The sequence below is a fragment of the Nematolebias whitei genome, chromosome 20 (genome assembly GCF_014905685.2).
Source record: "Nematolebias whitei isolate Nwh7 chromosome 20, NemWhi1, whole genome shotgun sequence".
NCBI classification, from domain to species: Eukaryota; Metazoa; Chordata; class Actinopteri; order Cyprinodontiformes; family Rivulidae; genus Nematolebias; species Nematolebias whitei.
In genome coordinates, this window is record NC_056517.1 from 3,669,881 (window position 1) to 3,685,343 (window position 15,463).

The following is a 15,463-nucleotide window of genomic DNA, read 5'->3' on the forward strand; positions in this document are numbered from 1 at the left end:
ATTTGAGTTGAAGCTGTTCTGTACGGAGGAACGGACTAAACTTCCTTTAAGCCGGAGTGCAGGACTGATCAACAGTTACCAGAAACTTTTAGTTGTAGTTATTGCTGCACGGAGAGGGGGGGTCTACTACAGATCCTGAAAGCAAAGGTTCACATACGTTTGCCACTTACAAAGATGTAACATTGGATCATTGTCCTCAATAAATAAATATATAATATTTTTATCTCATTTGTTTAACTGGTTCTATTTATCTACTTTCAGGACTAGTGTGAAAATCTGAAGATGTTTTAGGTCATATCGATGCAGAAATATAGAAAATTATAAAGTGTTCACAAACTTTCAAGCACCACTGTACAACTGTACCTTTTATTAGTAACAGAAGCATCAATATCAGAACATTTTATGTCAGTTTAGAGTCCATGTGAGTGTTTAGATTGTGGAGATTCTGATCCCCGCAAGCAGCAGGGCATGATTTAAAATCCCCAGATTGTTTCTGACAAACACTTCTAGTTGCTCTCTGAGGGTTAACTAGTGAGCTCCCCAGAGAACCTCATACCTATGAGGCCTTTGTCTCTTGTTGTATTCGCATCACTGACAGGAATAATGAACTAGCGTTAGCAGTCAGCCACTGGTTGGAACGAGTAAAAATCCATGTTTTCTCAGTGACACACGAGCTCAATAAAGCTCACGCTGCAGAGCTGGTCAGCGTGTTTGGTTGGAGTTGTTGAGCAACTACAGGTGAAAGTTGTATCAATATCTACACTTTTATTTAAAACCGTATGGGTCAGTTGTGGTTGGTCAATCAACATGGAGTTAAAATTAAGAAAGAAGCATAAGCCAAAAAGATTACTGTTGTCTGAAGTTTAATACAAAAAATATTGGACTGAAATGGTTTTTGCAGTCCCAAAACACCTTTATGTGTCAATAAAGGCTACCGCTTTAGAATAAGGCTCCCCTTATAGATGGCTAATAAATCATTTATAGATACATTATTAATTCCTCTATAAACACTTTATGAATCATTAGTAACTGCTTATTATGCATTAAGGGTGACAGAGACAAAACTAACCAGTTTCTTGCCAAATCTGTTCACCATATATTTCATCTAGAGTCGTTATATTAAACATTTCACACTAAGTTACTACCTTGTAAGCACAATAAGCATTTGTAAACCTTTTTTTTTTTAGGATATAATATTGTAGATACTTATAATGCAGTGATAAAATACAATATTATATGCTAAAGAAATAGGTTTACACATGATTATTGTGTTTACTAGGTAGTAACTTAGTCTGAAATGTTTAATATAACTACTCTAAATGAAATATATAGGTGAACAGATTTGGCAACAAACTGGTTATTTTTGTCTCTATCCCTCTTAATTAATGCATTATAAGCAGTTATTAATGATTCATAAAGTGTTTATAGAGGAATTAATAACGTATCTACAAATGATTTATTAGCCATCTATATGGGGAGGCGGCCTACAAAAACCATTTCAGCCCAACATTTTTTGATAGAAACTTCAGACAACAATCTTTTTGGCTCATGCTTCTTTAATTTTAACTCCTTGTTGAGAGCCATAAGGGAAGCCTTACTGTAAAGTGGTACCCAATAAGGTTTCTCACGAGATAAATCAACCTTTATGAAACTCTGTTACAATCTGACAATCTTTTTTTTTTCTTACGATCTTAAAAAACAGAAATGCTTGATTGTGTAGTTACAGCTTTGAAACTGTGAAGACTTTATTCTCTACTGTTGTAAACTTTGTCTTCAAGTCTGAACAACAAAAAGAAGTCATCTTCCAGCCTGTTAACTTGTATAACCGTCACTGATTAAAAGTGAGTGTTATTAAATAAAGATGACTGTAAACGTCACACACATCTTCATCCTGGTCAGTGAAGAAAAGCCTGAGCATCTCTGTGGAGATCTGAGACGATTCATGCATTCAAGTGTTGCGTGTAGACGTTGCAGGGATGTGTCGGGGTTTATGGGTGTTACCTGACAGACATCAGAACGGATGCCGGTTTTCCAGAAGCCCTGACTGCTGAGCTCCACTGTCACCTCACGGCGCATCGTGTTCTTCTGTCGGATCTTCTGTAGAGCTTCCTGCCAAACAACCAGCCAGTCAATTATTGATCCACTACAGCAGAGCCTTTGGGGACGGCTTCCCGTCCTAAAAAACCTACCCCTTCCGCCGTTTGATACTTCGCTCATTTCACTCTGGTTCTCCCAACAGATAACTTGGCACATGCAATGAACCACAACCTCCACGCACAACAAACATGACGAAATGGAACCGAATGTCACACAGGAATGTCTCGGTGGAAGAGATGCTCAGTGTAGGAAGGCTTACATGGAGGCTTCATTTGTAGCCATAGAAAGTCAAAACATCTGCTTGTTCATCTGCAGCACCAAGTTCATAAATAACCCTTTATTTTAGGGATGCACAATATTATCGGCATGGTATCGGTATCGGCAGATAATAGCGATAAAGTTAAATATCGGACATCGGCCATTCCATCAAAATAACTCACTGATATAAAAGGTGGTGTTTTTATATGACAACCCAGTGACAAGGACGCCTGCACCACCAGCACAACGTTACGACGTCACGTGCGCCGGTGAGTTTAGATTTGTGAAAATCTACAAATTTGTACTGTTCGAGTGTTGTCATTGTGTTAGAGAGAGTTAATACCATGAATAGATTTGACATTAAACATAATCCAAGCTGAAGTGTTGCATCATTTCCAGCCCCTTTTTCTGCATCTGCGTTTGGTGGCAGGCCAAACTGACAAAGACCTGCAGAATAATGTAGTATTTTAATTCCACAGCAGAGAACGCTGTGTAGTCTCTGTAAGTAGGTCTAGGGGGAAAAAAGTACATCGGTACTGGTATCGGCCAAATAAGTTTTAACATATCGGCATATCGGCCAAAAATCCAATATTGTGCATCTCTACTTTATTTATAGCATCTTTTAATACCAGTGTTAAAAAGTGCTGTACATAAAATGACTTACAATAATAATAGATAAACACGATGAATAAATAAATAAAACAATGCAAAATTTATAACTAATGTAAAAATTAGACCTAAATGAACCCAAAAGCATTTTGAAAAGATTTCAGTTGTGACTTGGAGCAGGTTAGAGAGTCTGCCACCCTGACTTCTAATGGAAGACTGTTCTATAGTCTGAGATCCTGTTGTGTTCCGATGGAACGTGGAACAAGTCCAAGACCTGGAGCAGAAGACCTGAGGGGGCTAGAAGGAGTGGTTTTCTTCAGCTTTAAACAGAAAAGGTCTCAGCTTTATTCCTTTAGTAAAACATCATCAGTGTTCAAAGTTAATTATTCAGAATATTATGCAAAATTTTACATGAGTAATGCATTTGCCAAGTGAAATGATGATACCTTTAAATAAGACTGAAACATCAAATCTACCAATACACCACAATATGTGCAGTCAAAAAAATTAAGAGAATACGTTTGTTTTATTCCATGAATTGAATTACTGGTGGCACGGCAGCACAGTTAGTAGAGCTGCCGCCTCGCAGCGAGAAGGTCGCTGGTTCAAATCCCGGTCCGGGGGCCTTTCTGGGTGGAGTTTGCATGTTCTCTCAGTGCATGCGTGGGTTTTATCCGGTTTCCTCCCGCATACCAAAAACATGCATGTTAGTCTGATTGGTAACTCTAAACTGTCCCTAGATACGAGTGTGTCTCATTTGTCTCTATATGTCCAGGTGACTGGACACTTGTCCAGGGCGTCCCCAGCCTGTCCCACAGTGATGGCTGGATATGAGAACCAGTGACCCCCGCGACCCGAAAAGGAAGAGGCGGGTAAAGATAATGGATGGATGATTAACTGGTATGTTATCTTTGGTGAACCAATAAAAAGGCTTGATGTTTTTGTTGTTTTGTGTTTTTAGCTTAAATTTTAAGGATTTCAGCTTTAATTATTGCGTTTTGATTTTATTGCTGGCCCATTTTCCCTGAACTCTTTGTTATTGTTGTAGGAGAGAACTTTGCGAGACAAACACTTCTATCCATCCATCCATTATTTTTACCCGCTTCTTCCTTTTCGGGTCACGGGAGTCACTGGTGCCCATGTCCACCAGAAACTGTGAGAGAGGCGGGGGACACCCTGGACAGGTCTCCAGTCCATCACAGGGCCGACTTAAACGCTTCTAATTACAAAATATAAATTTATAATTTATCAGCCAAAATATGACCCATTGTAACTGAATTCATCCCATATGTGAAACTGCATTCATAGCAAGCCTTCAGTCACATGTAATACTAGATTCTACTAGATGTAAACTTTTTTAAAGAAGTAGAAAAAACTAATTGGGTCCATAAATCCATCAACACATTTGTTTGGTCTTCGTTGACATATATTTTCCCCTTGCACCTAGTTATCACTTGAATTACATCTTGTCCATAAAATATACCTGCTTCCCCAAGATGTCCAGTGGTCTGATAAAAATGTCTGAGCACACTCCAACACATCAGCCCTATGGCAAATATAAGAGAAGGCTGAGCCAAAGACTGGGGAGTCTTATATAAGAGGGCCATACAAGAAAAACCCAAGATGGAGGATTTATTGACTGCACCTCCTTAATGTGTGTGCTCATGCACGTGTCTCATTCAGCTGAGACACCATTGACTCGGTCTGAGTTAGCCGTGATCTGCCTAAAATGGAATGGCAGGAATTTTTTGACTCGCCGAGGAAGTAAGAACAACAAAGGCATGAATAAATAATGCCATCCTACTTTGAACAGTGCATCAAAAAGAAACATGCTCGCCCACGCGCAGCGCAAGCGTGCAAAACCACACAACCAGTCCTCCCGCGGACAGCCAGCCACTGTATATGGAAGCAGTCACCACAGAGAAGTGTGAATCTTATGTAAACAGTTTATTATGCAGGGCCTTCAATGGGGTCAGGGAACAGAGGGAAGCAAGACAAGTAAATAATTAACCAGGGAGGTACAGAGACTTCTTTCTGCTGGTCAAAGTCATGACACAATTGACTTTTACCACCATATCCTTCGCCTGAGAGGAGTGCTTATATTTAGCATCAGTCTGAGGTCAAACACCAAAAACACTTCCTGGAAATCAATGACCGAACAAAGGCACGAGCACATCTGTTGCATGTTTGTTTCTTGGTGCTTTTATGGTTCATTGTGTTTTATTCTCGTGTCATTACTGGAAAGTCCTGAAAAATGCAAAGATGGAAGATTAAAGCCAGTGTCGTTGTGTGCTGTTTAAAGTGAACACAATTAACCAGGCTTTCAAAAGATGATTGTTTTTTTAGGAGACAAAGTTCCACTAATGTTCTTCAAGAACCTTTCTTATGACACATAACTTCAGGAAAGATGTTTAGATTTTGTAAAATGTTTCTATACGGGTTGAATGGACATACTATAACTAAAGATAAAACAATTGCAGCTTTCTTGACGGATTATCATGTCCAATTTCTGTAAAGTCCTCATTCTTTCGGCATTTCCCTCTTCCGGGGTCGATACAGAGAGTCATTATCTGTCCTCACTCCAACTACCTCCATGTCCTCTCTAACTGCATATATTTCCTCTTCGTCTTTTTCTTGGTAGCTGCAGTTCTAACATCCTTCTACCAATATACCCTCTGTCTCCTGTCTTTTTGTCCATGTCTCTGTCTCCAGACGAGACAACAGAGCTGGCCTCACCACTGTCTTGTAAACTTTTTCGTTGACCTTTGCTGACACCCTTTTGTCACAAATCACTCCTGAAACTTTTCTCCATCACTCCATCCTGCCTGGACTCACTTCTTCACCTCTTTACTACACTCCACATGTTCCTGGACAGTGGACTCCAAGTCCTTGAAGTCCTGCACCTTTGTGACCTCTGCTCCTTGTAGCCTCACTGTTCCACCTCCTCCCTCTCATTCACACACATGGACTCTGTCTTACTACGACTGACTTTCATTCCTCTTCTTTCAAGTGCATACCTCCACCTCTCCAGGTTCTCTTCCACCTGTTCCTTGTCCTCATCACCAATGACAATGTCAAACATCACCTGTAAAGCCCTGATTAGTTGATTCAATTATGTTTTTTTTTGTAGAACTAACTAACAGAACATACAATACCTTTTAAAATTTCTAATTAAACTGGAATATTTAGGTCTCTAAAAAATAAATAGTTTCACTTTAAAAAAGCCCTTTTTAACAACCAAGTTGCAACACCAAAATGTTCTTCAATGTACAACAATCCTTATGAAGTCACCCCAGTCAACACTGGAATATACTAAACTTTAACTTAGTTAACTTTATCTAAACTTCTTAAACGTTTCAATGTGTTCACACAAAAAAAAATAAAAAATCTGGGTGGAAAAATTTACATCTTTTCAAAGATTCTTCTAAAAAAATCTGAGCTTGTCTGGAGAATCAGAGCAAATCCACAAATCCACATCTACTGAGCTGATAGGGAAAGCTCTAGACTGAATTTACTCTAAGATCATTACATATTTAAGTTAAGCAGGGGGCGGCTGTGGCTGAGTGCTTAGAGCAGTCATCCTCCATTTGGAGAGTCGAGGGTTTGAATCCACCAGCAGTCACATGTTGAAGTGTCCCTGGGTAAGACACTGAACCCCTCATTGCCTCCGATCTGTGTCCCATCAGTGTATGAATGTGATCTAAAGCACGATTAATCTCTACAGATTCAGATTATTCTTTGTACAGATCTAGTAGAGTGCTGTATGAATGGATAATGAGGGCACAGCTTGTGATGTAAAGTGCTTTGAGTATCTTGAATAGATTGAAAGGTGCATACAAGTACAGTCCATTTACCATTTAAGGTAAGGATACTTCTAAGGATACAGTTGGATATCTTTATGTTTATTCCTGAATGCTTTGCTTTAATTCATATTTTTAGCTCTATTATGTAAAATGTTAACCAAAATTATGTTTTGGACATTGTGTATATCACATACTGAAATATCTGCCAAAAACTAGTAGAAATTTCATTTTTGACTATAAATGTTTGGAAGCATGTTTGAGGCCTGACTGAGGACATCACACACATCCAAGTGCTCTGAGAAGGCCCGTCCTCGTTCAGGTCCTCACCTCTGGCCTCACAGGTATCAAGCAGCAGGTGTGAAAACCTCTGACAAGGAGATTCCTGACGGACCTCGGAGACGGACAGATGTTTTGGTTTTACAGAGGAAGTGCTCAGTGTTCCCTCAGGCATTAAATAAGCAGCAAAGCCACACTGCCACTGCAGTGAAGAGGCACTGACATGGCTAATGCTTCTGCTGGAGTCTGATGGACCCAGTGAGGGAGTGTGCATGTGTTTGGGTTCTCTAATTGCTCTGGTGCAGGTCGACAGTAGGATTGTCAGGGCCTGTTAGCTGGAGAGCCTCACAGAGCTACCTGGGAAATAAACTAATTGAGCTCCGAGTTCTTGCTCATTATAGGTTCAGAGTAAATCAAACAGTCCGAAACAAGAGCGCGGATCAGCAGCGCACTTTGTAGGAAAGTTGCAGTAGTTTCTGCAGGGAGAGGATACAGCTCTTCTTCTCTGCTTCTTGAGACCACACACACAGCACTGCTACTCGGGGATTCCCTGTGGCTACATGGTCATTACTTCACCAAATCTAAACCTTTTCCATTTATGCTCCCCAGCGGTGGTCTGACCTTCACACCCGACTCAAGAGAGCAGTTACTGCTGTTTTATTCTGAGCTGTAAATTCATCTCAATTATGCAGTAAAAGAAGGAGGGGAGGTTGCATTTTTCATACGTGTCATAAAACAACAGTCAGGTGCAAAGACTACCTTAAAACTTTCTTTTTGTGCCTTTAGATGGATTTGTATTTTAACAAAAGACACAGTGCATTTAACAGGCCTACATAAAAGTGAACGCTGCTACATTTATTCATATTTTAATAAGTTTAAGAAAAGCATTTTCTATCCTTCCATAGAGGTAGAAATATTAAACAGTTGGCCGATTCATTGGTACGATTATTGCCTTTTTTAATGTAATTGTCATTAACAAGAACTGAGCATCCTAAGCTGATTAGCAGACAGGCACATCTGTGGACAGCACGTAATATAACACTCTTGGGTCAGTGCGCTTCCTCAAAACTTTTGAAGCAGAGCTGCTTTTATTGGCACACCAACAATAAACCTCAAAGGAAACAGACCAGACTATTAAGAACATTTCTGTAAAAACATTATGAAACCGACAAAGGATTTTTTATTTTTTTTAATCTGGGAAGGACTTAAATTGATTTGAGCAATATGTTATTTCTACTATTGACTATCACGCACCACCTTTAAACTGTAGGACTGTATTTCTTCAATGACTGCATTTTGTTTTGTCTTTTAATAATCTAATAGATTGCAGAGATGGGAATCTTTAACATAGATGCTGCGTTTAACATTGTAAACTCCATAGAAAGGCTAATGCCATTAGCGTTGTGTTTATGACTGGAGCTTAACGCACAAATCACATATTTCAAAGTCATTACTAAAAACAAAAAAGAATGATGTTAAAACATAGTTCTGTCCGACTGCTTCCATTTTAACAGCCGACTCTCTTAGAATGGACAGACAGATTATTTATAACAAAATTTATTGTTTATTTATTATTTATTGAACTTGGCCATTTTAAATCGAAGCGTAAGACTTTTTTATTCCAACAGGCTTTTAGTACTTAAATATGTGTTGACATTTCTGGTTTTCTTTTTGTTATTTTGTTGTGTTTTTCTTGCATTTAGCTTGTTGTTTAATTACTGTTTTTGTTAAGCACTTTGGTCACCATCACCGTGGTTGTGTAAAGCGCTACGGACATAAATAAATGAAATGAAATTTAATCTTTGTCATTTGAAAACGCAATTGAGAATATTTCATGTCTATAATGTGATGCCTTTAAAAATGGGTTTAACCTCCCATCCCTAATAGACTGTAATATATGTAAACAAGCTGTTAAGTTACAAAAATATAATACAAAAATGGAGTAGTTTGTCAAAAATCACCACCAGAATCCACCACGGGGAAGCCCTCACGTTTTAAAATAGCAAAAAGCAATTCCTTTCACATTTGTTTCACAATAGATGTTATCAGTTATTTCTAAACTACCTTAATGAATATTTAATAAAATAATAATACAGTAGTCCATTGCTACTTTGCGGTTCGACTTTAGCAGACTCGCTCTTTCGCGGTTTTTCAACGCAAGATTGTACACGATACACAATTGTCAACTTCAATATTACTCACATGATTAGGATGGTACGGGACAATAAGTTAACGAAAAATAATAATACTTTGGACAAGCGCCACCATTTTGTAGTTTTCTTTCAATAAACCTACACTGTAATGCCAGTCAAAAGAACTACACTTCCCAGAAGCCAACAGTGCTTCTGGGAAGTGTAGTTCTTCTGGCTGCTGCTTTCTGCTGCAATGGAGGGAAAGTTTTGCAACGTAAAGTCAGAAGTAATGATCTACACTAAGCTCACAGAACTGGCAGGAAAGTCGTAAATAATCCTGAAGCTCAATTATCCACGTGCACATCAACATGGACAGGGTGGTGGGCTTCATCGCTGCAGGGTAAGTCTGCCGAACCAGAACGGAGCCCGACAGAAACCGAGCTACTGGTCTCCAGAGCTGGTGAGTACCCATATAGTTGTATAAATTACATAGGTTTAAGAGTTTAGAACATTGCTAAGAACATTTCATACATAAAGCCTTAAATTATATAAAAATACTACAGTAAATGTAGCATTCCTACTTTGTGGTTTTTCACCTAACACGGTGGTGTCTGGAACGTAACCCCCGCGATAACCGAGGAACTTCTGTATAGCAGTTAGCTGATAAAAAAGTACACCTAATAAAAATAAATAAAATGTTAAAATTAAAGTTTAAAAAAATCTACAAATCCATATAACGATGTTTCTTTTTCTGCATTTCTACAGCAGTATTCTTATCAGGCAATAGCTGCTGCCTTGCACAAATAGCAGACATGCAGCATTATTAGTGTACACAGCAGGAATAAAAACCATTTAACAGCTTCTTTTTAACAGCTTAAAATGATGTCATGTTTCAGAGGAATCTCTTCTATCCGCAGGGCATGAGCTTTCACAGTATTCAAACTGAAAACGCATCTTACTGTAATGAAAACAAACAAAGCGCCTGGAGATGTAAACGCGTGAGAAACATCGAGGTTAGCCTTTTTTTCCGTCGACCCACCTCTCTCTGTGTCAGCTTCTGCTTGTCCATCTGCTTGACCTTCGGGCTGTTGGCCAGCAGGTGACGTAGTTTCACATAACTCTTCCACAGCTTCTGATACCTGCCGACAGTAAATAAGAGGCGTCATGCTGTTAGGAGCCCGTCTCCTCCTTTTGCAACAACATATCAATATTTCATCTGCAGCTTGCCTAATATGAAACGCAACGCAACAGCCGCCTGCAGCTATTTCTGCATTAGCTGCTTGAATGTGAGAACAGACCCCAAAGATAGCTTTTTGTGTGTTTAACTGAACTGTGAGCACGAGTCTATGCTGATAAACTGCTGTTCACACGTGTGACTTTTGACATCCGTGTCAAAGCAGCTTGGCTGTTTGAGCATCATCGTTCGTGAGCCGTCGTAGAAGCCCCAACCCTTCATTTAGGAGCTCGTCTCCCTCTAATTTTCTATAAAATTTAATTGTCTTTGTGCTCATTTGCATCTAAAAGGAGGCAGGGAGTTATCGGCAAGGTGACACCATTCTAACCCCCCCCCACTCTCTCTTTTCAATCAGACCCCCTGATTGATGCACTGAGGGCCGAGTGTGACCGTTCTGCTCTCATTCAGGAGACTTTCTCCTCATTTACCCAGAGTTATTCAATTATGATTACCAGGATGGAGAAGTGAGGGGGTAGGGCTTGAGGGAAAGGACGGTCCGCCGACACGGAGAACGGGATGAAGAAAGTCGTGAGCAAAGGAAGGAAATAAGAAAGGGAAGAGGTGGGATGTTCTGAGGAACAGCAGAATTATAGAGCTTTAATAGCGGGGACTTCATTAGAGACCGAGACGAGGGAATGAGAAGGCTTTACCGCCCCGATTATCAGCTCACCACCTCTGCACTGAGGAAGGCTGAACGACGGAGGGATGCAGACGAGAAGAGAGAAAGTCTACCCAGCCTGGGAGGCCCCCTCGTCCCCAATCCGCTCCGATGACCTTTTCACAGATCCGCCATGTGCTCAGGGTAGCACTGCTGTGGCTCTCACCATTCCCTGCACATGCTTTCATTAGCATATGCTGCCTTCTTTCTCCTCACCCCACCCCCCTCTTGTTTCCTATCTGTAACCTCTTTTAGACACATTCATCTGTTCTGTTCAAGCAATGGGCTTTTTGGCATTCAAACAAGAGTCTCCATTACTTAAAAGTTCTATAAAGACATGACAAGACCATTATGAAACCAGCAGCAAGGCACAACTTATCTTGTGGATGATTAATTGTCAGTGTCAAAGATTTGTAAATGTCTGTAGATTTTTCACCCATATAATAATTTATTAGAGTTGCACAAAACTGATTACGTTTTCATGACTATGTTTTTGATCTGTGTCTTGCTGGAAGGTGCCATGGCAAAGTTTTCTGCAGGGAGTAGGATATTTTCAACCTGTTGTTTTTTGAAGGATCGTAAGATTAGCAGAACTTGATGAATCTGAGCTGGTACCAACATACAGGTGCGTCAGAGGACACTGCAAAATAAATAAATAATAATAAATCAAGAGAACTCTAAAGGTGAACACAATTTCACCTCTTGCATAAAAAAGTCTGTGCTAAGCTAGACAACGCTAACATGTCATTTTAGAATTTCACAAAAACTGTTGCATCTGTTACATAAAATAAATCTTCAACTGATGATGATGGACAAGCATCTTGAAGGAGTGTCCCATTTTGTAGCAACATATTTTAATTACAACCCTTTGTGACTTATTTAAAAGCCAGACTCCAATGAAGATGTTTAAAAGTTAGGGTAGCTGATGATCAATTTATGTTCCGGTAGTCAACTTTTTGTGTTTGTGATTCACAGGAGTTTATTATTCATGCGCACGACAAAGCACTAGATTTACAAAGAAGAAGCAATTGAAGATGTTTGGACAAACTCTTAAAAGTAGGGAATGTGATGTGCAAAAATACTACTTCTTTAGAGTCTGGACCATACATTCATTTCAGTTTATCCATAAATGTATTAATAATAATAATAATAATAACAATAATAATAATAATAATAATAATAATGTTACACATTGTCATCACTGTATGTTTCCATACAACGGCAAAATTAGCAGCATTAACAGCATTTTGGGGATGGGGTGTGCTGCCCAGAGACACCACAAGGTGTGCAGTGACCAGAGATCGAACCTGGGACTTTTGGGCCCCGAGCCGGTTGCCCTGCCTCTACACCATCTCGGCCCCCATATTATTATTATTATTATTATTATTATTAATATTATTATTATTATTATTATTATATGATTGTATTGCAGAGGCAACAGATCCAAAATAAATAAAAAATAAATGCATAAATAAAAACTTAGACGTTTCTCTTTCTAGCAACTCTCCAGTTCCTCTTAGGGGATACGATGTTCCCAGGCCAGAGAAGATTCCCGTTTCATCCCTGTGAATGTGTCCAGGAAACCTCCAAAAAGGAGGCACCCATGAGACATCCAATGTCCAAACAAAAACTCCTTGTGCTGTGGAAAAGCAGAGGCTGTACTTTAGGCCCCTCCCTCCTCTAAAGCTGGGTTTACACTCTGCAAGAAGTAAAGAAATATGTTCTCTATGATGCTGCTGTAAGACTAAAATAAAATCATTTTGTTCTTCTAAGATCTCCATGAGCCTGGTCTCAATACAACATCAGGGCAGAACCGTTTTTTGTCTTTGAGGGGATTGAATGAAGTATTGTGTGATAAGCCAGAAATGTGAAGGGTGGTTAATGCTCCCACGCTGTTCCGTGGGCTACTCGGCAAACATGCCCTAAAAGTATTAGCAGCTGGGAGAGCTAACATTAGCTTTGAAGATCCAATATTTGTAGCATGACCACTAATCTCTCCAGGGCAGTAGCTGGCATGCTATGAGTGGGTGCAGCTAACTGGATGATGTGACTCAACCACCATCAAAACAACGGCTGGTATCCTGAAATAAGATGTTATTCTACTTTGTCTCCATCCGCTGAAAATAATCTATTTCTGTGAACGTCACAGAGAACACAACCAATTTCCTCAAAATGTGGTCGCTGTGTTTCCGTCAGCGTCCCACAATGGCGTGCTGCGGTGGCAGAGGCTTCCTGGAGACCGGCACTGGGGCTTCTCGTGGAGTATAAAATGTTCCTGCAGAAAATAATGTTTCTCTGCTACGTCAGAAAGAGCAGACTGCTTAACTTTTCATGGAGTATAAATCCAGCTCAAGGCTGAGCCTGGCCACCCGAAGGAGGAAGCTTTAATAGTTTCAGCTGCTTGTAGCTGAAATATTGTTCTTTTAGTCATGATCCATAGCTCATAATTGTATGTGGCAGACTATATGACCCTTATGCATCGTAAGGCCTGAACCAGCCTGGACTGACCCGACTCAGGTTCCTGGGTTTTGAGTGTTGGCATTGAGCACTATGGCCCAGTTCCAGCTCAATTTCTGGAACCCATAGACCTGATGTTTCATTCGAGCTGGGCTGATGTTACAGATATGACATCAGCAGACTGCTGGCCACTGACTGGTTCGCTGGCCCGGGTGGTTACGTCACAGATGACTCGTACATCCAGCGGCGGCTCCTTACTGCCATTTACTTCAGCAACTTTCATCTGATCAGCTGTGACGGAAAGAGCTCCCATTTTTCTTTGGAAAAATGGCAACGCAAAAGATAGCACCAGTGCTCTGGATAAACGACGAAGTGCAGGTTTGGCTGAACTGAAATCTGAGGATCCCGTGCACATCCAGGTGGCACTTTGATGAAAGCAAACAAAACCAGAACTGGGAAAGACTGTGGCCAGTCCAGGCTGGACCAGGCATTACAATGCATAGGAGGTAATAGACCAGTAAACTGGGAGCTTTGCCATTTACCTCATCTCCTTCACCTCAACAGACCAAAACAGTGGCATCATTACAGTTGACTAGGACCCCAATCCATCAAATCCATCTCTTCCTCCATCCTGCCATCACTCACACCAATGACTTTAACTCATCTGCTTCAGGCAAAACCTCCAACCCAGAGGGAGCATTGGGCTCTGAACCAATAAATTAAAAAATGTTTGAACTCTCAGTGATTAAAATAAAACAGCATTTTTTTTTACTTACTACACAAAGTCAGCTGCTCATGTGCAATTTAAAAAAGTAACTACACAAACAGATAATAATTTTATCAAGGCAATGACTTTGGTCAGAATCAACATACCATAAAAAAACACTGATTTACTGAAGGATAAGAATAAAATGTACAGCTGGAATAATATTTAGGTCAGCTTCATTTGAGGTCTTCCACTGATGTACTGAAAAAGTACTAACACTAAAACCCAGAAAGACAAAATAAATAGTGTCAAGTGTAACAACACTGTGCTGCCCACAAGTATACGTCTTTAAATTCAGCTTAGGCATGCAAATGGTAAAAATCAGCTTAAGTAATTGAGGTAGGATTAACCCTAGGAAATGGGATCTCCTCAACTCAGGCAAACAAAAGCTTTTCAAGCCTTTTCAAAAAGTAACTACAATTGCTTTTAGGGAATAAAAGCAATCTTTAGTTCCACAATAGCAAAGAGAACGTTAAACCTAAAGAATGTTTCTTGTGGTTTTGCTCATGGTGAGAATGCATTGCTTTGTTTTGTTTTTTTACCTAAGCCACTGGACTAAGCAACCTTGTCAAAGAAAACAGCATCACAGAAAAAAAAGCCCTGCGCTCAGCTTGTGGAAGAAAACATAAAGCAGATTGCAGTAACACTTTGCCTTGGGCAAAGTGACACCTTCCAGGAAGACAATGACCTCAAGAAAACTGGACTAGAAAGAGCCAAGAGAAAATTGATCAAAATTGTACAGAAGCTCACATTTAGTTGGAAATTTATTCTGTTTCAACTCTTACATTTTTAACAAACACACAGATTTTAACATATTAGCTTTAAACTTGGTCAGTTAATCAAAAGCTTCAGTTTGCATCAAATAATGTGGGTGCAGCAGGACGGCAAAGGTTTATGGTTCTCCACAAAACAGGAAGTTCCTATAATTTATGTATACAGTAGTCCCTCGCTACTTTGCCGTTTGTTTCTTGTGGACTCGCTCTATTCCGGGTTTTCAAAGTAAGATTGGGCATGACACACAACTGGCTAATTGATGGATGAGCCGCATGATGGAATGGATTTTTTATTTAAAATCAATTATTTTAAATGATTTAGCACCTGCTGCACCTGTGTGCAGCCCACACTTAAGGATAAGCTTCCTCCTGCAGCTGATCAGCTGATCTCCATGCAGAG

The 15,463-nt window shown here is 39.9% G+C and overlaps 1 protein-coding gene across 1 annotated transcript in view; it reads right to left on the bottom strand.

Annotated features, from left to right (window-relative positions):
• Positions 1 to 15,463, bottom strand: part of drosha (drosha ribonuclease III) — a 166,350-nt gene that overhangs the window by 110,381 nt on the left and 40,506 nt on the right. Inside the window, exons 15-16 of the mRNA XM_037693767.1 lie at positions 10,215 to 10,314; positions 2,002 to 2,109 (exon numbers count right to left, since the gene is read on the bottom strand). Coding sequence (XP_037549695.1) covers positions 2,002 to 2,109; positions 10,215 to 10,314 — 208 coding nt within the window. The remainder of the gene's footprint in view (positions 1 to 2,001; positions 2,110 to 10,214; positions 10,315 to 15,463) is intronic.